Genomic DNA, 22560 nt, shown 5'->3' with positions numbered 1-22560 from the left:
GAGATATTTAAAGATAAAACGGAAAAAAAGTTTTTTGATTCTGAGATCAACATTTATCGAGAGCAAACGTTCGATATTTCATTATTTCTAAAAGTACTTCATTCCATCGAAATCAAGTAAAAAGAGCAGAAGATGGCTCCTCGGAAGAGATAGAATAAAAAATATAGAAAAATCTATCCGTATTCCGGAAGTAGCTTTTCCACTCCCCCCGTTCCGTAAACTTATGAAATTGTCAAAATCCTTCCGTCATATCCGTCAGGTCTTGCCACAGCACTGGTCTGGTACTGCGGATATGCGTGCACTGTATAGCGGACACGGACGAATGTCGCACGGAGAGAATGACATTTAAAATTCGTGACTGAGGGAGCCGAGGCGACGAGGAAAACGACGCACGAGCGTTGACAGCGTTGTGACGTCGTCACATGGAGCATTGAGGAGCAGTTGAGCCGACGAAAAATCAGCGATCATGGACCTCAACAACGATCTGGACCAACATTTGCTGCACCAGTTCAGCTGTCTCGGTACCACGGACAAAGACGACCTGGTGAAGCAGCTGCAGAAGCTGCTGGCTGACAGCCACCTCAACGAAACGACCGCCGCATTCTTCCTGGACATGAACAATTGGTAATCCGTCATCTCGCAGACGTCGTCTTGTAACCGTTTACCCTACCCACGCAGCATATAACCTTGCATCGCCATGTTTATTGTGACTCCTCCCCTCCTCCCCATCCTACTTTTCAAGAGGATTTGTTTGCTCCAAATCATTTTTCTTCTTTCTTTTCTTATTTAACTTGAGAATTTTTGTCCCGAATTAAGATACATTACGCTTTATCCTGTTCTCTGTCATCCTGGTCATTCTGTTTCTTTTTGTCGATATTCATAGATGATCTTATTTGATATCTGCGTCAAGAGATTACTTGTTTTAACATCTTATTTATTCGGATATAAAGTTGAACTCTTTGCGGAACGTTTTTTTCATTTATTTCTAATGTTTGCATTTTAAGTGGATGTACTTATATTCTTATGCTTTGGAGATAATTTGAAGATAAAGAGAAGGAAGGTCAGAAAGCACGTCTAAAAAGAGAGCAGATCTTTTCGTGATGACTAATGATGTTGGTAGTTAGATAGCCAGTTTTTAGTTAATTTATTTGATATTTTATGTAATATTATATTATGAAACAATTTGATACTCCAATTATATCTAATAGCATTGTTCTTGTTTTTATTTTCTACTTATTTTGCAAACAATAGAAGCGATAATAGAACTATTGTTATTGTATTGAAACAAATAAAAGTTTGCTTTGTTGCTTGGATTCATAAAAAATCTTTTCTTCATGCAACTTTAAATCATCACAAAAAATTTTTATTCTCCAGGAATCTGCAAGCAGCAATTTGCAGTTACATCGATTTTGGAAATCCCTTCAACACCCCTTGTATGACATTAATATGTGACAGCACAATTGGTGAAGGGGAAGCTGTGCCACCCAGTACAAACTTTCAGAAGTCATGGCGCGTACAAAACAGTGGCACAGAAACTTGGCCGAGTGGAATCCATCTGCAACATTCTAGCGGAATACTGATGGGTTGTGCAAGGATACCAGTTCCACCATTGGCTCCCAAAGAGACTACAGAGTTAAGCGTAACATTGAAGAGTCCAGCTGAAACTGGTGTCCATCAAAGTAAATGGAGAATGATGACGTCTAATGGTGTCTATTTTGGTGGTAAGTTTGGAATGAGCAAATTTAAGAATTGACATACTATTCCTATGATATAGAGTAATCTGAAAAAAAATCCAAAAAAATGTTAGGAACATGTAATATTCTGCAAAGATAGATACAAAATGTTTAATTGAAACAATGAGGTTTGTAAATCAACTTTGACTTAAGGGTAGACACTATTATCAGGAACTAAATGTGATACGCATATATAGTCTGATCACTTATCTTATCAATATTCTGGACTGATAATATTGGACACTCAAGAATATCATTGTTTATTTTTCAGTAGTTTCCATGAATAAGATAAATTCTCCTCTACATTGTTTTTCTAAATTATTTTATATATTCGATTTGGTCGTACATTTAAATAAACTTTTTTTGTAATACATTTTTTTTTTTTGTAGACGTTATTTGGGTGATTATAACAGTGAACGAGTGTGGCACGTTAGCAGTCACTCAACAGCTTCATCAATTAAGTACACAGTCCAACGATGTACAAATGTGCTAGCCCCAACGTACAAAGTCTCTCCTAAAAAAGATTTATGAAATATTTATGTGAGGTGTCTCTCAGATCATTGTAAGTTCGCGATAAATTGTCGTTTTTAAATTTTATATAGAGAGGTCACTTTCTTTTTCACAACGGAGATTTGTTTACTGCTCCAGCACCTCATAAAAAATAAAAATGCTGTATATTTGAGATAACTACCAATAATAAAGAATGCAATGAAATTGGCCATACTTTTACGCTGATTATAATATTAATGAGATGCAGAGCTAGTTATGAAAGATGTATCTTACAAAATGTATTTCCGGTAAAAGTTATTAGATCTCATTTTGTTAGAAATATAATTCCTTATATAAAGCTAATTTACATAAAGACATATAAACAATTTATACTATATATTGTATGGGAATCATAATTTTGTTATATTTAGCAGCTGCTTATATGTAAGGCCTTTCACGATGTTATCACGATTTGTATCGCGCGTGATTGATCGAAATTACATTTGTATAATAAAATTGAAAAATATACAATGCGACAATTGAGAAGTAAAGAAAAAAAAAAATCGTGAATTTGCAAGTATTGCGCGCGATGGTTTCTGGAGATATTGATATATTATTAAGATACAAATTTATTATAAATATAATTTTTATTAGAAACTAATGTCTATAGAGAGAGTTGTATATGGCTAGGGAGTTATATATAAAATATATTCATCTTACACTTTTATCTGAAACCAGTCTGAAAAACAAGAACCAAACTATTAGAAGTAAGTTTTTTGCGTTTCTCTTCAATCGAAAAATAATACTGTAATTGAAAATACTATTTTTAACCAGTACAGTGCTTAATACTGAGATTTATAGAAAGTCTCATGTTAAGATTTATCAACTTAAGTATATTAAAAGTAATATTAACAAATATTGTGTGAAATTAAATAATAATGTTAGTTACATGGACATAATTTTTTCTTTGAAAAATTTTAATCAGAGGACTTTCAAAAAGTACAGTTTAGACAGCCATTTTCATGTAGAGTTTGGAGTAAGGTTTATAATCAATTAATTCAAAATCCTTGGCAACGAAGTCATCAATATCTTTAATCTCTCTAACTATCCTTAATTTTGGAAACTCTCGTGGTTCGCGCTTTATCTGTTCCTCAAGGGCGCTTACATGGTTGACATAAACGTGACAGTCTCCCATTGTATGTACAAATTCTCCTGGCTGAAAATAAAAGAAAGTAGAAAGTAAAAAAAAATACTTATCTGGAATTTATCAATGCAAAGCGAGAATCGACCCTCACCTTCAAGCCGGTAACGTGAGCGATCATATGAATCAATAAGGAATACGACGCTATGTTGAATGGTACTCCCAAACCCATATCTGCGCTTCTTTGATAAAGCTGCGCGGACAATTCACCGTTATTTACATAAAATTGTACGAAAGCGTGACACGGAGGTAATGCCATTTTTGGAATATCGATTGGATTCCAGGCAGTCATTATAATACGCCTATCATCTGGAGAATGCTTCACTTTGTGAATAACTTCTTTTAGCTGATCTATCCCTGATTAAATAAATATATAGTTAGATGTCAGTTATGTATTTTTGTTTCAAATAAGACATATGGTCTTATTTGTAGATTTAAAAAAAAATAATCTATCAATTATAATTTAAAGAATATCTCTCAGTAAAAGAACAGTACCTTGCCCTGTATAATTTGTGTACATATCCTTGTACTCGGCACCAAAGTGTCTCCATTGGAATCCATAGACAGGCCCCAAATCACCTTCCTCTCTATCTGTGAAACCGCAAGAATCCAAAAAGGCACGTGAACCATTTTCATCCCAAATATGAACATCTTTATCTGTCAGTTCTTTGGAATTTGTTGATCCTTTGATAAACCATAGTAATTCTTCAACTACTGCTCGCCAGAATACTGTTTTGGTTGTCAATAATGGGAAAACACCTGTAAAAATAAATATCTTGAAACAATATTCTCAAATTCCTTCATAGAGGAGTGTACGCACAAATTACTTTACAAAAAAATTTGATAAAAGATCCGCAAATGGAATTGTATTCGACGATTCTTTATGGATGATAAAAGTATAATATATATTTACCGTTTCGTAATCCAAATCGCATTTGCGCACCGAAAATGGAATAAGTATCGACGCCGGTGCGATTGCTTTTCTTTGCTCCAGTTGTAATGACTTTCTCGACGAGCCGCAAATATTGATACTCATCGTGTTCTTGGTTTTTACTTTCTTTTCCATTCATCTTGTTTCCTTTATATCGTGTTTCTCGAGATGACGTTACTTCAACACCGGTCTATGTATTGAAGATCGAGATCGAATCACGTTTTTCGCTGTCAAAAGCGGTTATGAGCGTCCAAGTCCCAAGCGCGGGAAAACAGGGATATAATATAGAGATTAATATTCTTATAATACATTCTTAAATATGTATCCAGATAGCCAAGTCTGTTCGAACAGATTTTGCCAAACGTCTGCTACAAATTTTTGTCAGCAGAAAGATTCCAGATTGTATACAAAGTCTGTTATATCAAATAATAATAGCAGAATGTCAGCAGAAATGTTACAAAACGTGCTGACATAATTTGACAGCAGATCAGTAGCGGATTGAACCGATTAAAACCGATTAAAACGGATTATGTTTTAATCGGTTTTAATTGACCATTTTCGGCAGGGAAGGGTTAAGTAGTTTTATGATGTACTATTTGTAATAAAATCCGCAATATAATTGTGCTATTTTATATATTATATATAATATTTATTTGGGGGGGACATAACAGCGTAATTTTATAAAAATAAAATGCATTTTAATTTTCTCGAGAGAATCTATAATATTTCTATAAATGCAAGACTGATTTTATCAAACAAATACTATTTCAAAAAATAAAAATATTTGACTTATAATGCGACACGGGCACGCCAATATACATACCTTTCTCTATTTGTCTTTATTTCTCCCTCTTTCTTCCTTCTCTATCTTCTCTCTTTCTCTTTTTTTTTCTTTTTTGTTTAGAATCGTACACACCAGAGCACTAGACGTATACTGTTCTTGATGTGTGATTGTATATTCTTTATATACCCTCTATTTTACTCCTTCCATCAAATAATTATTTGATTTTATCTTTGTATCTAAACCATAGACATAGTATATCTAGACCGAGCGTTTGCCTTTATTTAAGGAGTGGGGGTAAAGATGCACGTAGAAAAGGACATACTCTGTTTCGTACCCCTTGCGTTCTCTCTCGCTCGCACATAGCATAGCGAAAGAGTACGCTATGCTACGTGCGAGCGAGAAAGAACGCAAGGGCCACGAAACAGAGTATGTCCTTTTCTACGTGCACCTTGGTCCTCACTCCTCAACACTCGGTCTAGATATACCATGTCTATGATCTAAATCATTTAATAATTGTTAATAATGGCCGCTCGCTGTTCGCGCGTACCCCGACCCTCGTCGCGAAGCCAAACTTTTCGTTGCCATGCGATACTGCGAAGCTCGCCGCTGGCACGCCTAGAGTACGTCCCATGGTCTAGCCGCGCGAAACGCGCGCTCATTCGCAAATCTTTTTTAATTAATATTTCAATAATTATTGCGAAAATTGCAAAATGGTACAGGACTTTTCTGTTCAGTTTATTGTGCTCTACCCGCTCACGAGCGTTGGCACAATCTTTACCGGACACCCTGTATACACACTCGCATGTGTACATACATATAAAGCGAGAAAGGATAGGAGATTCCGAGCGTCTAATATCCAAATATGGTTCGTTCCTGTAATTTCTGTTCCATATATCGAGAAAAAAATAACATCATTTGTGTCGAATGTGTAATAAAATTTGATGCGTTGGTCGTTCGAGGTATGTACAAATATTCTAGAGATACAGTACTTCTCTATGTATATATATATAAATGTATGTACATTATTTGGTAGTACATCATTGGTAACATATACGTACGAGTGACTTTCGCAAAATGAGGACGTAGTGAGCAATTTATGCTCTTCACAAAATTCACTACTTATTGTATCAAATTTCTTAGTAACCATTAAAGTCGTAAACATTAAATAGAATGCTCCGAAACCACTAGATGTTCTTTTCAATTTTTCAGATCGACTCGAAATTATAAACAATAAAATTATTTTTATATTTTCGACTCGAAATTATAAACAATAAAATTATTTTTATATTTTTTACATAATTTTTGATAAAATGTAAGAAAATATTGTCTCAATGTTTTTACTAAGAAAAAATTGTTCCCGCATTAATCATGAAAAGGACATCTCATGACATCGGAACATTGCGTCCCAATGCGATATGTGATGTGATAATAAGTGACTTTGATGATTTGTACAATAGCGTTGGAAAGAATGCTGTTGCAAAACTATGTACTTTTTTCGGCTTAAAAAATAATACTAAGATATAATCCCGTCAAAATATGCCGGTTTCATAACGCACCGCAATTGAGTACCGTTTTCGCGCGGATGGATTCAGACATATCGGCTACGTATTAATAGTATTACTATTATCCTGCGCGTCCGGGGTCGCCTCCTCTGATTCTGCGATGGATGGATTATTATTCAGTCCAGCCTCGGTTGTGTTGTAACCCGAGAATGAGCAGGTAGGCGCACTTCTGGCCTGGCTTATCACCGTGGCCTCAGGCAAGAGCGACGTACGCTCCGTCGCGCTTCCCCAAGCCTGCTGATATGCACCGCGTCCACGTATCCTGCGGCTTAAAGACGAGCCGACGACACCCAAATGTTCCTTTATGTCATTATGCACATCAGAAACATCCCACATTGCTCTAAAAATGTATAAAATGTATATATATGTTAATTACACAGTGAAAATATGATTAAATATTAATATCAGTATCATAACATATATATCGAATTATGTATGTAATTTATTAAATTAGAAGATATATATGAAGGAGTTTATTTAGAGGTGTGTGTTTTAATTTGTTTCAAAATATTTTCATAATCTTTTTATATACCTAAATGCGTCCCACCATGCTTGACCCTGCGCTAAATTGACAAATGGTTTGTAGGAAAAGCTGTAATGATGCGCTACCGCGGCTAAAAACATCTCTATACAAATTAGAAAATCCTGCAACTTGGACGATATATTTCTGATGTGATCTGTATCGTCTGTACCAAAAATACTTGATATAACGTCGAAGTATACCAACAGAGCTATTAATACTCCTTGACTGAAAACCGAGAACGTATTATTTTTAATTCGAATTTGAATAAAACATAGACATATTATGATAATAAACTTACAAAAAAGAGAAAAACACTACAGCTTTGATACACAGAAATTTTCCAATTGGCTTCATTGGCTTCAAGGCCTCCACATTGGCATGGTAAAAGAGTACCAAACAGTACATGGCAACAAATTGTGACAGATTGTTTAAAGCAATCATATATGGAAAAGCGACGTCTCCTCTAAATTCACCTTCTCCATACACTCCGTTCAATTCGCAGATGCTGCAAAGATAGCAGCACAGAATAAGCAAATGCATTCAAATATATAGCAAGATAAAATTAAATTAAAATATTCCTCTTACAATGATACTAAAGTTGATATAGGCCTAACAGCTGTATATTGTAAAATACCATGCTTGCACATATGTACAAACTCTCTGCCCATTTCCCAGTTGGGAAGACAGCAGAGAGGAAACATATGGTGCACTTGAGGAGAGATCTCCAGTCTATGTTCCAATTGGTGGTCGGAGTTCAAATAGGCCAATAGGTACATCATGAAATTATATATCACATAAGCTTCATAGCATTCTCTTAAGCTATCCACGTATATACTGCCCGCAGGATACACCAAACCTAACCACTGTAGACAGAAAACATTCATTAAACAACTAAATAAATATTTATATATTTTTCGTGATATACACAAGGATTTGTAACTTTTTTCTTACAGCATTCACTGCGTAGATGGGTACCATCCATAATATCCTGTAAAATAATATAAAATATAAAATCAGTACTTATATATATTTAATACTATATAACACAGAGAAAAAAATAAATAAATTAAATTAAATCTATACGCATATTTTCTTAGCGACAAAAGATTTACCTTATTATATATTTCTGTAATCTAGGCTGCGTGTAATAGATCATGTGCTGGACAATCTCGTAGAAGGCGATGGGTAATGCTAGCAAGACAAAAGCACCACCCACCAGTGCGCCCTGATCCTCCTTTTTGAAACCAGTTTTGATGGAATTGACTAGCAGGATTGGTACGAGTACAACAATGAGCAGCGCGTACAAACAGGTCAGTACGGGCAATATCCATAATCTCCAACGTCGACAGATCGAAGCCATCACTTCGTTCAGATACTTTGGACACTGTCACATCATAATTTCGGGCCAGAGTACAGTCCTGAAAAAGTGCAAGTCATTAGATGACCCTAAGTTTTATCATATTATTTATATAACTTAATAACAGTGCAATTGGGACACTCAAAGATTCGTGGGTACGATTGAAATTGTATTGCAGAGTTTATAGCACTTTCTATTATCCACTCAATGAACCGTCTTGATGTTTACTTGTCGTAAATACATATACATTCGTCTGATAATTCTCTTAGCAACTTTCATTGAGAAACAATATTAAGCAAATAGAAGTCATTGCGCGTAAAAAAAAAAGAAAACAAAAATACAATAAATGAATGTCGTCCGGCGGGGTGAATGAATCAGCTGAGAGTGACAGATAGATAGGTAGGTGCGAACTTCCTGTCTTCTAACCCCTTGCAGTTCGAGTCATTCGATAATATAATATACGCATTTGAATTATTTACTGTTTCGCCGCTATCGACGAATCAATTCCCGATTTCGGGATGTCGCGAAAGTTTCGTCACCGAACGAAATCTTTCGCCGGCTCGATCGTGGCTGCGTCGCGCCAGCAAATTTCACGCATACGCTCTCTTTACCGCGCGAATATACTAATTTGACATTTCGTGATATTTCGCACGGCCATCGGAAACCGGAAGATTGCCTCGTCCGGAAGAGACGATGACGAACAGCGTCGCCAAGACGCGAACGAAAAATATTTCGTCGGAGTGAAATCTTTATACGCACATACGACGACAAGGAAGGCTCGTCAGATGAAAGACGAAGCGCGAAAAGAGAGGAGAATCGAGCTGTTCCAACGAACGGGAAAAATATTGTAGAGGATCGCGTCGGTTGATCGACGCGATCTAGGGGCTTTCGCTCTTAGCGTGAACGCCGGTCCGCCACTGCGTGGGCGGCGCGGGTGGGGTACATCCGGTCTAATGGCGTCAGGAGCCAAGCACTGTTGTCACATTTTGTCCTACAGTGTTTCAATATTTCGCTTTGTTTATGTCACGCGAATTTCACGGAGCGACGACGAGGAGTCCGGCCGGGCACGCGAATTATCCTAAACGAAGGTGAGAGCGAGGGAATTTTTGCGCGCACGACGCGTATCAAGACGCGGCTGTGATTTTCCGACTGGTCCGGGTGCAGTGACCTTGGTCTCGCTGTCAGAGACCTAAAGTATGCACCAAATACGCGCCAAATTTAAACCTCGAGCAGCGTTCCTCATTAGATGTCTGTTTTATTTAAATTAAATCTCTTGCATTTCTCTCTCATCGAAGGGACACAATCGTTTCATTTGGAACAAAAAGAACAGATGTTCTTTCATTGGTCGTGAAGCTCAATGTTAATGAGAAGTTTACCGTTTGATCTTAACATTATTTTATTATATAATATCAGTATTAAGAGTTTTTTTGTATTTCTGTTGTTAAAGAGTAATATATTGTAAAAAGTATCTCTATACTATTTTCAAAGTTATGTTGAAAATGGATTCTACTTTTTGACAGCTAATAAAATATTTTGATAAATATGTGGAATACAGAACTCTTCATTGATTTAGACGAAACTTTTTCTATTATTAGAGTGCATATAGAATGCATAAATTATAAATTAAATCATTGCTTGATATTATGAAAAAGATAGCGAGTCATTGAATACTCCATACAAACTACATTTATTTTAGCTGCAGAAAGAGAGAGTTTAAAGAAATTAATTTTTTTGTTAATAAATTATGTTTCAAGGTACAAAGAACTGGCTTCTATAGATTGGTAGAAGATTTTGTATAAGACAATTATTAGTTGTACCGGGAATATTCCCAATTATGGAAGTCACAACAGAGGAGGCACAAGCTGTGCTTTTAGAGGGGATGGAAGGTGCACAGTACATCACTATTCAAAGGGCTGATGGAGAATCTTTAAGCAAAGGAGTACCATTGTTATCTCTGAACGGTGAATTAATCTCAGAGGGTATGGTCGTGGATATGATCAACGCTGGAGTTGGCACAGACTACGGCACAGCTACACAATATTACGAGGCAGACGACTTGCTGGACTCGCATGAATTGACAGAGGTTGTAATATGCTACTTAGTGCTTGTACAGTTGTACATTTATATCTTGCATATAGAATGTGAATTATGTGATGCAGGAGGACCGTAGACTTGCTGCAGCTTTGGTTGCGGTACAGTTTCATCAGCACCAGAAGCAGCAGCAACTCCATATCCAGTCTCAACACGAGGATCCGACTCTACCTGATGTTTCTCAACTGGAAACTCTAGCACCTGTGAATTCGTATTCGATTCAAACTGTGCCGGAACCGAATGCCACTCCTCCTGTGTATCCATCTTTGCAACCTTTTAAAAGAATCACGCAAAACGTAAAGCAGGAGTTCATCAATGTTAAGAGCGAATATGATGTTGAGGTTTCTACAGAGAGCAGTGAAGATGCTACGTCGGCGTCCGGACCTAAGAGAACTTTACCGCACAAGAAGAGGATACCTCGTAAGCTGAAACAGCAACAGACCAAAAAGAACGCGGCACGGAAAGACAATAACAAATCGGGTCAAGAAAATACGGCAGTTGAATTAGCTAGTGAAATCCAGACTAATGTCTTCAAGTGCGAATTGTGTAGTTCTAAGTTTAACAGTCAGCTGAAGTTCTTTGAGCACTTAAAGGTATATTCTATTCACGTTATATGTAAAGTTTATACATATCTTTATAACAAAATATCAATCACATACATGTATCTTTACAAAAAAAAACAAAAACAAAGATTGAATAATTTATAGGTGCATTATGAACCAGTAAAACAAGAGACACGAATAGCTCAAGCGACAAATACTAACATCACGATATCAGTGCCAGAAACAGTACACAGTCTAGAAAATACAGTAATCGAAGAATTCAGCGAACCCGAAGATCTTATGGAAGGTATTCGAGGTGTAGGTAAGGGAGAATGCTTTCAATGTCAATGTTTTTAAAATTTTGCTATATAGAAACTGCTTATAAAAATGGTTTTTCTTTCTTTACTCACAGTGGAAGAGACTGGTGCGCATATCGATGATGATACAGACTCTCCGCTACCCATTACAAACAACGAATCGTCATTGTGGACCATTACCGATGCCACAGAGGTACAACAGAGGGACCAACAACAAATAAAACCACCGGCCGTTAGCGAAAATAAAAATTCCGATGAGAAGGGGAAGACTGACATTCCACAGACTGCTAAGAAAAAGAAATCACCGAAAACGCGAAAGTCAAGTTTGTATTAATCTTCTTCAAAAGTCTTTCGGTATGCTGAAAGAAATGGAAAGGTATAAAATTGTATTTTCTCGTAGGTGATGATTTGACGTGTCGTGAGTGCAATCGTTCATTCCATCATAAGAATAGCTTAGTCTATCATATGCGATCTCACAGCGGAGACCGACCGCATCAATGCGAGATTTGTAGCAAACGTTTTTTTGCTGCTAGCGCATTAAAGGTAAACACTGATATCGCTAGCGAAGCGTTGTATAATGTTGCATATTAATAATATATAATTTTTTTTTATCAACGAACAGGTACATATGAGACTTCATAGCGGCGACAAACCGTACAAATGCGAGGTGTGCGGGCGACACTTTCGACAATGGGGCGACCTGAAGTATCACTCGACGAGCATTCATTCGGAGCAAAAACAATATCAGTGCGAATATTGCGCCAAAGAATTTGCGCGAAAGTACTCACTAATTGTGCATAGGCGCATTCACACCGGAGAGAAGAATTATCGCTGCGAGTATTGCAGCAAAACGTTCCGGGCGAGTAGTTACTTACAAAATCATCGTCGTATACATACCGGTGAGAAGCCACATCCATGCACAGTGTGCGGGAAACCGTTTAGAGTTCGAAGTGACATGAAAAGACACATGCATACGCACTCTCGAGCGAAGACGAATGACAAACAGCAGTCGCTGAACAGGATCCTAACGGGGAAGAACGTGGAAGGTGTGGAGGGCGATAAAGTACAGGCAAAAACGATTCAGGATCTCGTGAGAGATCTGAAATTGGAAGTCGAGGCGACGGGCAACGTAGTGGACATCGTTCCACCGGACGATAATCCGGAGAGCATTTTACCGCACACTGGCGGACAAAACTTGGAATACACTATAACGTCGACGGCGGATACTATAACCGCGGACAGAGATCCCCTGGAAGCCGTTGCGCGAACGACTGATAACATGTGAGTAGAATAAATATATCTCTAAATTGCCTTAATCGATTTCTTAAATAGATAAAAAATGTTTAATTTTTTTCTGTGTTTTTGCAGGCAATATTTTTTTGGACCGATATAATGTTGGACTGTTCCACAAGAAAAAAATATATGCTATACAACAAGTTGGATTATTCGCGGAATATTGGCGCTCAACCGGTTTGTAAAAAATTACATTTTTATCGCGGGCTTTTTAGCAGATTGTCCGGAAATATATTTAGAATAGCTGTAATTTTCCATTTTATAAAAATTCTGTTATGCATAATTTTATAAATCTTTTAAAGTTTAGACTTTAAAGATTTTTACTTCCGGACAATCTAAATTTGTAAATCTAATGACTGACAAATGAATTGCATTAACGCACTGCCTATAAATAATGCATAACATATGTTACAATATTTCTCGAAAGGAGTAAATAATTTATGTAAAAGTATATAGGCCGTTACCATTTCACATAAATGAAAATCGAAAAAAAAAACAGCAAGATCCATAAAAAATATCATACACGCATACATACACACATACATATGTTGTAATCAACACTAATCACACGATTGTGTACATTTTTAAATCTAGACAATTTAGCGGTTTATATATTGTGAATCATCGTTAAAAAAAAATATATTTTTTACTTGAATATGTTTATAGAAATACATTGGTCCATTTCTTTTTTGCGATTTTTGATACGTTTAAATAGCCGCAGGTATTAGTGTTGATACGGTTGTATCGGCTTTACCGGTGAAAATTTGCAAGATAGTGGCTAAGTCCCTGGATTCAAGAGCACTTTGAAGCTTCGCCGTGGCCTCCTTGCCACTGATTCTGTTTTATATGAATAATATTATTAGAATTAGGAAATAATACTTTCGTAAAAAGTCATTTATCGTCACCTTCGAGATCGTTTCGCTCGTTCCCAATCTACGTATAAGTCGGTAATGATCGCATACAATCTGTTCAGAATCTCGGTATCTTTCATCATAAGCGATCTGATCTCTGTTTCCTTCTCTAGCAATTCTTGATACTGGGAGCATAAATTTTCCTTTGGATTGGACTTGAGCTCCCATTCCTCGAGAGCGTCCAGAATTTTTATTTTCTGTATTAAATCGTGGGCTGCATTCAGTCGGGGGAGAATCAATTCCAGGACTCTAGATATACTTCCTTCTGCTACTTCTGCAAGAAAAAAATTCATGTTTAATTTACTTACTTTACACACAATTTCGAAGAAAAATATAATAATCAATAATTACCGCAAAACACGTCTAGCTTTATCTTTCGTTTCGTCGCTTCCTTCGTCAATATGTCTCTGAGAATTATGATACTGGATATATTCTCGCCGAGAAAAAGCGCGCTTCCTTTTCTGCAATTTATGGAAAAATTGAAGACAAATGTAAATTTAATTTTACGTTATAAACTTACTTATATTTGCATTTGAGGACCGTTCCAATGAAGGATGAGATATATACTAAAACAGCTTCACCCTCGTGAATGTGAGGCCTTTCAGGCACATCCATTAATATCAGAGAAAGCCATGCATGCATCTGGAAAATAAAATCTAAGGAGAATATGGAAAAAGCTGTTTTCTAGCAACAAGAGCAACAGAGTGAAAAATCACACCTCGGCAATCGTGAAATTGCCGTTTAATTTCAATTCATTAAACGGACCACTGGACTGTGTAGTGTCATCATCCTCGTGTTGTCTGACGTGTAAAGACAAGGCGTAAATAGGAATCAAGATTTTACGGCAACGCTTTGGCTGTACCTGAAAATTATCAAAGATATTAACAACATAAACAGATTTGAGATTCGGAAAACAATGTGCAAAATATACCTGGGATGTTACATAAACCTGCAAGGTACCCGGTTGACCCTCGATTGACCTCAATCGCATTTCCAAACGATTTGTATTAATCTGTCGATAAATTATTTTTCGTAAAAATTGATTTCGAAAAAATATTAAATTTTTAAAATTTTATAATTCCGAAATAAATTGCAATGAAATATACGATATATTTACTTGGCATCGATAAGTAGCAAGAACGAAATTGCCCTCTCTAGGATCGCAAGCGGACAGACTGACCACTGCGCTGTTGTTCTCCGTCTCTAACAGATCAATAGGTGTATCTGATTGTATGAGAATATTGTCGATCGATGCGTCTAGCTCTACAGAAAGGGAATACGATGCATCCTCCTTATGCAGAACCATTCTACGAATCAATTTTAATTCTAATTTTAATCTCAATTAATCAATTTTATATTCCAATAGTAAAGAGAAAAATATAATTTGGTAGCAACAAGTTTTACTTATGATTCAGTGCCAATATCAAGGGTGCTAGAGGATCAGGCATGAAGTTGGACGACTCTTTCTCTTCATTCAATTTCTCCTGCAGTTGTTGTATCTCTAATTTTAATCTGGACAATCCAACATTGCTCTGTCCTGCTTCTAGCAAACCAGGCGGACTGGTAGTCAACCCAAATACTCGGCCTGAGTAAGTCGTTACGAGAACCTCGGGATAATTGGCGATACCAATTATACCACCTACGACTGTACTAATACTTTCGCCGGCATTCTGTAATATATCACTACTAAATTAATCTGATTCAATTTGATGAAAACTTAGATCACAATGGCTTACGTAGTGATAGCGTAGAATGGACGTTACATCTTCATCGGGAAACGTGTACACCTCGACGACTCCGTCTTGTCGACCCACGAGAATGTCTATACCGTCTTGCAACTGGTGGGTATCCAACGAAGTGATTCCCGAGCCTGTCGAAGTCAATAACCAGGTGATTCGGAGAGTTTTATTACCTTGGAGTATTAGCAGTCCGATTCTACCGTCCGCAGTGCCAACCAAGACGCGATCCTTCGAGTATACCTCTTCTTCCCTGAAAAACAGCGTATAACAATTAATCTGAAATAATCCGTTTGAAATGTTGCATGCGATACGAGCGTCAATCAGACGATTACCTATATACAGATAGCACCGTAGGAGTACTCGGTAATCTCAGGACCGTTGGACTTCTTGTACCATGCAGAACGCGTACCTAAAAAGCAAAGAGAGAATGCATGTATAATAATTTGTATAATTAATATTATCAAATTATTTTCCAGATGAATTTTTAATACATCTCGTTAAATATTACCGCACAGTCTGCACAAGCGAGGATAGCGTACACCACATTGCCGTCTCCGGGCAAGAGCACGACATCGTGCAAAGTTTCCCCGGCCAGATAGGAATCGGCGTCCTTGCAATCCTTGTATCTGTGATAGAGATCGCGCGCGCACGCCGCGAGATCAGGACCGAGAACGTACCTAGATGGAATAAATCCGCGATGACAATTAATGGGATATTATGAGGAAGTGAGAACAAAGTAAGCTTACAAGGCGGAAATTGGATCTATAAGGCTGGTATCAAACTCCAAGAACAGCTTGCCCTTTCTCGTGAATCCCTTCACGGAGCTATCGTACGCAAGAAAAATCTTATCCCTCGACATACCTATCGTGCCACCAAGGACCATTTTATGGATTTTTGAACCAGGCAAAGATTTAAAAGACAATTGCAGCTCTCCCTTTTTCATGCCTACAACAAAGAATAAGTTTGTATTTTTTTGCATATTCAAATATCTTTGAATATCCATTTTAATATTCTCAATAAAAAATAGTTCTTATAATCTTATAATATTTTATTATAATTCTATATAAAATATTGTATAATTTAATTTCCAATAGTAAAGAGAAAAATATAATTTGGTAGCAACAAGTTTTACTTATGATTCAGTGCCAATATCAAGGGTGCTAGAGGATCAGGCATGAAGTTGGACGACTCTTTCTCTTCATTCAATTTCTCCTGCAGTTGTTGTATCTCTAATTTTAATCTGGACAATCCAACATTGCTCTGTCCTGCTTCTAGCAAACCAGGCGGACTGGTAGTCAACCCAAATACTCGGCCTGAGTAAGTCGTTACGAGAACCTCGGGATAATTGGCGATACCAATTATACCACCTACGACTGTACTAATACTTTCGCCGGCATTCTGTAATATATCACTACTAAATTAATCTGATTCAATTTGATGAAAACTTAGATCACAATGGCTTACGTAGTGATAGCGTAGAATGGACGTTACATCTTCATCGGGAAACGTGTACACCTCGACGACTCCGTCTTGTCGACCCACGAGAATGTCTATACCGTCTTGCAACTGGTGGGTATCCAACGAAGTGATTCCCGAGCCTGTCGAAGTCAATAACCAGGTGATTCGGAGAGTTTTATTACCTTGGAGTATTAGCAGTCCGATTCTACCGTCCGCAGTGCCAACCAAGACGCGATCCTTCGAGTATACCTCTTCTTCCCTGAAAAACAGCGTATAACAATTAATCTGAAATAATCCGTTTGAAATGTTGCATGCGATACGAGCGTCAATCAGACGATTACCTATATACAGATAGCACCGTAGGAGTACTCGGTAATCTCAGGACCGTTGGACTTCTTGTACCATGCAGAACGCGTACCTAAAAAGCAAAGAGAGAATGCATGTATAATAATTTGTATAATTAATATTATCAAATTATTTTCCAGATGAATTTTTAATACATCTCGTTAAATATTACCGCACAGTCTGCACAAGCGAGGATAGCGTACACCACATTGCCGTCTCCGGGCAAGAGCACGACATCGTGCAAAGTTTCCCCGGCCAGATAGGAATCGGCGTCCTTGCAATCCTTGTATCTGTGATAGAGATCGCGCGCGCACGCCGCGAGATCAGGACCGAGAACGTACCTAGATGGAATAAATCCGCGATGACAATTAATGGGATATTATGAGGAAGTGAGAACAAAGTAAGCTTACAAGGCGGAAATTGGATCTATAAGGCTGGTATCAAACTCCAAGAACAGCTTGCCCTTTCTCGTGAATCCCTTCACGGAGCTATCGTACGCAAGAAAAATCTTATCCCTCGACATACCTATCGTGCCACCAAGGACCATTTTATGGATTTTTGAACCAGGCAAAGATTTAAAAGACAATTGCAGCTCTCCCTTTTTCATGCCTACAACAAAGAATAAGTTTGTATTTTTTTGCATATTCAAATATCTTTGAATATCCATTTTAATATTCTCAATAAAAAATAGTTCTTATAATCTTATAATATTTTATTATAATTCTATATAAAATATTGTATAATTTAATCGCAAACCACATTTTTTCTAAAAAAAGTGCAGAACTTATTCCTTTAATTATTTTTCAATTTCTTATTATTTTTCCTGTATAAATAGACAGAAAGTATATAAAAAAAGAGAACATATAATGAACTTCTTATATATATATTTATATATGATTATATATATATGGACTATTTTTTCTCGAACTGATATATATTAATATCAAAATATTTTTTACTGATTATTTACGAAATTTGTTGATATTAGTTTGTAATAAAAGATGAAAATAGATACCATAAATATGCAGTATTCCATCGTGATCCGCAACGGCGAATTTTTGCGGCTGCTTTATTGCTTCATTAGGCGGAAATATGACAGTTGTGCCACGTGAGGTAACTCCTACCGTCGTGTAATCTATTCTCGACAGCGCCAACGTCATCGATATTTGCTTATTTAATTAATCTTGAACTGGCTGTCGAATAGAATCAATCCGATCAGATTATTATTATTTTGTTAATCGGGGATTGAGAGAAATTAATAGTTTGATTCATCGATTTCACAGACTCTTCCAAAGCGTAAACGGTGATAAGAATGCAAAGACGGCGATAGAAATGTGCCGCCGCAACGATCGATTTAACCATAGCGACCTGTGGTACAACAAAAACCTGATTTTTAAAATCAAGAGAGTTGCAATAAAAAATTGAAACATCCACTAAAATAAAGTTGAAATGATGCCGAAAGATTTTTTTTTGTCCACTAAAACAAAGTTGAAATGATGCCTAAAGATTTTTTTTTTATACACACACATACGAATTATAGCTAAAAATTATAAGTATGTTTAATATTCTGTGATGATAAATAATAAGCAATAAATAAATAAAATAAAAAAATATACATATAATTGATATACCAAGTGCCTATTAGGCTTGGTAATTTATTTTTTCTAGTTTTTTGTATTGTGTTGAACGAAAAATAACTCAGAGTGACGTAACAAGTTGTATATATGTTTTTACTCTAAAACAATTGTTTTAAGTATATTTATAAGTTTATTTAAATTCAGGCTTTTCTATCTGTCGAAATTAAAATATCGTTCGAGAATATCGAAATTTCGCACGAATCGAGAATCGAGGTGACATTCTAGTTTTTAAAACATTCGTGTGTGTGTATTGAGAGGATTAAAAATTAAAACATATGTGATTTGCTGTTATTTTATATATGTGATATTCTAATAATTAGGAGAAAAAGAATTAAAAATAAGAAGGTTACATTCGAACAGCTGACTTGAAGAATCCATAACCTAACTATGAGTAATAAGACTAATAACGCAGGTAAATGTACTGTTTCTTTAGTATCTTTTGTTTTGCATTTGCATATTGTAATTTAATTAAGCTTCTAAATGTGAGAGATGATATATTTTATATGTATCAAAATCTTCCTCTCATTCAGGTGAGATAGATCCTGTACAGGAACAGCTGACTGGTAGAGTACGGGAAGTTGGGAATTATGCGATCTGGAGTTTGTCGAGTTGCAAACCAGGATTCGGCGTGGATCAGCTTCGAGATGATATCACGGAAACCTATTGGCAATCAGATGGACAGTTACCTCATTTAGTGAATATACAATTTAAAAGAAAGACGACCATTCGTGACATATGTATTTACACAGATTACAAGCTGGATGAGAGTTATACTCCCAACAGGTAGAGATATTTCCCACTATTTGTAGATATAAATTATTAGCATTAGTTGTTATTAATGTAAATAATAACCTTTTCCAATTTCTAGGATAAGTATCAGAGCCGGGACCAACTTCAATGATCTCCAAGAAGTAGAAGTGATGGATTTAAATGAACCAAGCGGTTGGATAGTGATTCCCATTAAAAACATAAACGATCGCCCTATTAGGACATTCATGATTCAGATAGCAGTTATTAGCAATCATCAGAATGGCAGGGATACCCATATGAGGCAAATCAAAATTCACAGTCCTGCGCAGGATATCCTCGGTCCACCGGCGCCTTATATCCCAGGACAGTTTCTGACCAATGAGTTTTTACGCTATGCCACAATTAGATAAGGTTTATAAATAAGAAAGAACAAAATTTTATTATTTATTTGCCAAAATTCAGTTCAGAAGATTCCAAGCTTTTTCATTTTCAGTCATTTACAGTCTGTTATTTATATTACTTCATCGTATTTATCTATTAAGAATCATTATTATTAAATATATATATACATATCATCTTTATTAAATTATAATATTGTAAATAAGAAAAATTCTGAGAAAAATTCTGCTTGTATATGTGTGTACACAGATTCATATTAGAATTCGGATATACATACTATAGATTGGAATTTGAAAGTGTACATATAAGTTAAATGCAGAAAAACTGTAAACACAACATACTGTTGGGTAGTAGTCAACTCATGATCAGTCCACTGTTATTGTCATCAGTCGTGATCAGTAGCTTGAGAGGCTTCACTGTGTATGTTCAAATATGTTACACAAGCTTTTTCTAATTATCACATTAATATGTATGACAAAGTGCGAACATTCTTCTCAATCTTACTCAATGGAAAATTTGTATGTAATACTTGATCAAACGACGGAATACTTTAAAAATCTCACCAGTGGTAAAATATTAATATTGATATCCTAGTATTTTCTTTTATTGTATATAAAAATTTTGGTCTTCATCTAAAACATTTGGTATTTGTAGCATATGAAGTATTAAATAGTGATAGTTCAAATAGTATCAATAATGCAATTAATAAATATATGGAAAATGCAACTAAAACAATCCTTCAGAGAAACAAGCGACAAAAAAGAAGTCTTCAAGATGATTTGCAATTCAATAAAGGTAAGCAAGAAATTTTAATTCTACCTATACACGAAATTCTATGATATTAATTAAAAGAAACTGTACAAACTACATCTTTAATATTAATATTCTTATATATATAAGAATATATTTTAATGTAATTATATCAATCTGAGAATTTGTTGAACTTTCCTTCGATACCAAAAAGTTCCTTAAATGCATGCTGACAGTTATGATCTGTTAGATATTTGAGAAGTTGACCCATATCATTGTGACGTTCAGTGGTAGGAAAGGAGACCTCTTGAAAATCTGTAAACCTGCGCATGCTGTCCACGTCATTGCAATCTTCCTCTTTTTCCAATAATTTTATTAATATCCTGTGCCAGTTCATAGCTTTAATCTGCAAATTATAACAATATAAGTTATTCCTGTCAAATAATTAAGACAAAAAAATCATTATTAATGTTACTTTTTGCCAGCAATAGTCGCAATCTTCCCGACTTCCCTCCATGCAAATGATTCCAGGTTTGCCAGCTAAGCAGAATCCTGTGATGGAATTCTCCTTTGCCAAATTCGCTACATCTCGTCGTTTAAATTTGCTGTATATGTGATGACTGTAAATCCAATATCTGGAGAAAGTTGCCACAGTCCGTGTCTCTTCCATGTCATTCTTAGTTGTGTCATTACATTTAATTGCTTGATTACACGCGGAAGCCTCGAGATAAGTTTCCGCATTATCCTGCAGCCACGATATCAATGTATAAATGCAAGGCTCCCCTGCTTCCTGGGCTTTGACAATATTAGACAACTCCTTGTTCAGTAGGCACTGTTGCGTTCTATCCAAGCAAGAGCTTCTCACATAGACATCAGGCTGCTCTTGTGGATAGTTGGTTGGCAAGTTGATTAGCAGCTCAATATTCCTCTACAACACGATGCAAGCAACATGTTAATGATATATATATTAATACTGTATATAAACGAAGAAAAAATTTTTTAATTAGAAATGTTACATATATAAATATTATATTACACCGTTCAATGGGATCGCGATAGCGTATTCCAACCATCGGGGTGGTTCTCGATCAGGGCGCTCAATGTATTCGTTGATGTCAGCCAAAACCCCATAGTCCGCCACGATGAGCTCGTTCGGGTAGACGGACTGCAAAGCTTGCAGCTCGTTCACTTGTACCGTCAGATTTTCCGTCACATCTCCTGGACTGGACATGTTTTGAACGCCGACTCATACAATAGAATAATATATCCGTCCGTCTCACTGCATTTTTGATGATTTTTTTTATTCAGCTCGGTCGAACTGAGATGATAAATACTGGTACACTGATATCGTTCGGACTCTCTATTTGTTTACGTGTACGAGAGTGCTTTCAACGATTACGTTGAGGTTATCAAAAGATCAGCTGATACGTCAGCTGATACTCGTCGACTGAAGTCACTGAAGTAGAATGGTCATATTCCTTTTAAATGGCAGTCATGAATAAAAATAGATCATATACAAATGAAAATAGCTTTTCAAAACTTCCAATTTTGGCAGTCTATATTGGAATATTTGTATTTTAATTTTATAATTATTTTTATATTTGTTCTCATTATTATAATCTTATTTTTATATTCACGTGGTATAATAATATAAATATATAAATATATAACTTGAATTAAAACAACTATTAAATAAAAAAATAAATAAGAATAAATTAAACCCAAAAAAATATTTTTCAATTTTTTAA

General features: G+C 36.0%; 8 protein-coding genes across 12 annotated transcripts in view; 4 read left to right on the top strand and 4 right to left on the bottom strand.

Annotated features, from left to right (window-relative positions):
• Nucleotides 1-259: 259 nt before the first annotated feature.
• LOC115242337 (protein ILRUN) lies at nucleotides 260-2754 on the top strand. The gene is made up of 3 exons (XM_029818563.1): nucleotides 260-624; nucleotides 1375-1721; nucleotides 2123-2754. Exons 1-3 carry the CDS (start codon nucleotides 467-469, stop codon nucleotides 2224-2226), a joined length of 609 nt encoding a protein of 202 aa, XP_029674423.1. The 5' UTR covers nucleotides 260-466; the 3' UTR covers nucleotides 2227-2754.
• A 20-nt stretch (nucleotides 2755-2774) lies between these two features.
• Nucleotides 2775-5408, bottom strand: LOC115242335 (thymidylate synthase). Of its 2 annotated transcripts, XM_029818560.1 has the most exons (5): nucleotides 5178-5408; nucleotides 4337-4581; nucleotides 3919-4182; nucleotides 3518-3780; nucleotides 3008-3438 (listed from the first exon to the last, which is right to left on the bottom strand). In XM_029818560.1, exons 2-5 carry the CDS (start codon nucleotides 4491-4493, stop codon nucleotides 3229-3231), a joined length of 894 nt encoding a protein of 297 aa, XP_029674420.1. In that variant the 5' UTR covers nucleotides 4494-4581; nucleotides 5178-5408; the 3' UTR covers nucleotides 3008-3228. The 2 variants fall into 2 exon arrangements, with proteins under 2 accessions (XP_029674421.1, XP_029674420.1); XM_029818561.1 differs by lacking the exon at nucleotides 5178-5408 and having other exon boundaries at nucleotides 2775-3438; nucleotides 4337-4843.
• Nucleotides 5409-6000: 592 nt separating this feature from the next.
• Nucleotides 6001-9269, bottom strand: LOC115242334 (transmembrane protein 184C). 3 transcript variants are annotated; one of them, XM_029818556.1, is made up of 7 exons: nucleotides 9060-9269; nucleotides 8336-8641; nucleotides 8175-8211; nucleotides 7809-8086; nucleotides 7522-7728; nucleotides 7233-7448; nucleotides 6001-7040 (listed from the first exon to the last, which is right to left on the bottom strand). In XM_029818556.1, the coding sequence occupies exons 2-7, from the start codon at nucleotides 8581-8583 to the stop codon at nucleotides 6740-6742; spliced, it is 1287 nt and encodes a 428-aa protein (XP_029674416.1). In that variant the 5' UTR covers nucleotides 8584-8641; nucleotides 9060-9269; the 3' UTR covers nucleotides 6001-6739. The 3 variants fall into 3 exon arrangements, with proteins under 3 accessions (XP_029674416.1, XP_029674417.1, XP_029674419.1); XM_029818557.1 differs by lacking the exon at nucleotides 9060-9269 and adding an exon at nucleotides 8726-9047; XM_029818559.1 differs by lacking the exon at nucleotides 9060-9269 and adding an exon at nucleotides 8922-9045.
• Nucleotides 9270-9454: 185 nt separating this feature from the next.
• LOC115242331 (zinc finger protein 271-like) lies at nucleotides 9455-13473 on the top strand. 2 transcript variants are annotated; one of them, XM_029818553.1, is made up of 8 exons: nucleotides 9455-9668; nucleotides 10335-10663; nucleotides 10719-11264; nucleotides 11379-11535; nucleotides 11626-11853; nucleotides 11931-12073; nucleotides 12153-12811; nucleotides 12899-13473. In XM_029818553.1, exons 2-8 carry the CDS (start codon nucleotides 10415-10417, stop codon nucleotides 12921-12923), a joined length of 2007 nt encoding a protein of 668 aa, XP_029674413.1. In that variant the 5' UTR covers nucleotides 9455-9668; nucleotides 10335-10414; the 3' UTR covers nucleotides 12924-13473. The 2 variants fall into 2 exon arrangements, with proteins under 2 accessions (XP_029674413.1, XP_029674414.1); XM_029818554.1 differs by having other exon boundaries at nucleotides 9492-9668; nucleotides 10740-11264.
• LOC115242330 (Bardet-Biedl syndrome 7 protein homolog) lies at nucleotides 13456-18951 on the bottom strand. Its single transcript, XM_029818552.1, has 13 exons — nucleotides 18292-18951; nucleotides 17687-17885; nucleotides 17449-17617; nucleotides 17273-17349; nucleotides 16938-17190; nucleotides 16606-16871; nucleotides 14852-15041; nucleotides 14666-14746; nucleotides 14453-14596; nucleotides 14255-14376; nucleotides 14086-14195; nucleotides 13729-14008; nucleotides 13456-13660 (listed from the first exon to the last, which is right to left on the bottom strand). The coding sequence occupies exons 1-13, from the start codon at nucleotides 18434-18436 to the stop codon at nucleotides 13531-13533; spliced, it is 2166 nt and encodes a 721-aa protein (XP_029674412.1). The 5' UTR covers nucleotides 18437-18951; the 3' UTR covers nucleotides 13456-13530.
• Nucleotides 18952-19149: 198 nt separating this feature from the next.
• LOC115242338 (anaphase-promoting complex subunit 10) lies at nucleotides 19150-20420 on the top strand. Its single transcript, XM_029818564.1, has 3 exons — nucleotides 19150-19325; nucleotides 19444-19696; nucleotides 19782-20420. The coding sequence occupies exons 1-3, from the start codon at nucleotides 19301-19303 to the stop codon at nucleotides 20071-20073; spliced, it is 570 nt and encodes a 189-aa protein (XP_029674424.1). The 5' UTR covers nucleotides 19150-19300; the 3' UTR covers nucleotides 20074-20420.
• A 46-nt stretch (nucleotides 20421-20466) lies between these two features.
• Nucleotides 20467-22560, top strand: part of LOC115242329 — an 8264-nt gene continuing 6170 nt past the window's right edge. The window contains exons 1-2 of the mRNA XM_029818551.1: nucleotides 20467-20630; nucleotides 20717-20857. Of these exons, the coding sequence (XP_029674411.1) occupies nucleotides 20495-20630; nucleotides 20717-20857 (277 nt within the window). The 5' untranslated portion in view covers nucleotides 20467-20494. The remainder of the gene's footprint in view (nucleotides 20631-20716; nucleotides 20858-22560) is intronic.
• On the bottom strand, nucleotides 20934-22264 carry LOC115242336 (RWD domain-containing protein 2A). The gene is made up of 3 exons (XM_029818562.1): nucleotides 21849-22264; nucleotides 21288-21740; nucleotides 20934-21218 (listed from the first exon to the last, which is right to left on the bottom strand). Exons 1-3 carry the CDS (start codon nucleotides 22041-22043, stop codon nucleotides 20985-20987), a joined length of 882 nt encoding a protein of 293 aa, XP_029674422.1. The 5' UTR covers nucleotides 22044-22264; the 3' UTR covers nucleotides 20934-20984.

This window comes from Formica exsecta, unplaced genomic scaffold (assembly GCF_003651465.1).
Source record: "Formica exsecta isolate Colony F162 unplaced genomic scaffold, ASM365146v1 scaffold59, whole genome shotgun sequence".
In the NCBI taxonomy this organism is placed as follows: Eukaryota; Metazoa; Arthropoda; class Insecta; order Hymenoptera; family Formicidae; genus Formica; species Formica exsecta.
Note: the sequence above shows the minus strand (reverse complement) of the source record. Positions and strands in the feature narration are given on the sequence as shown.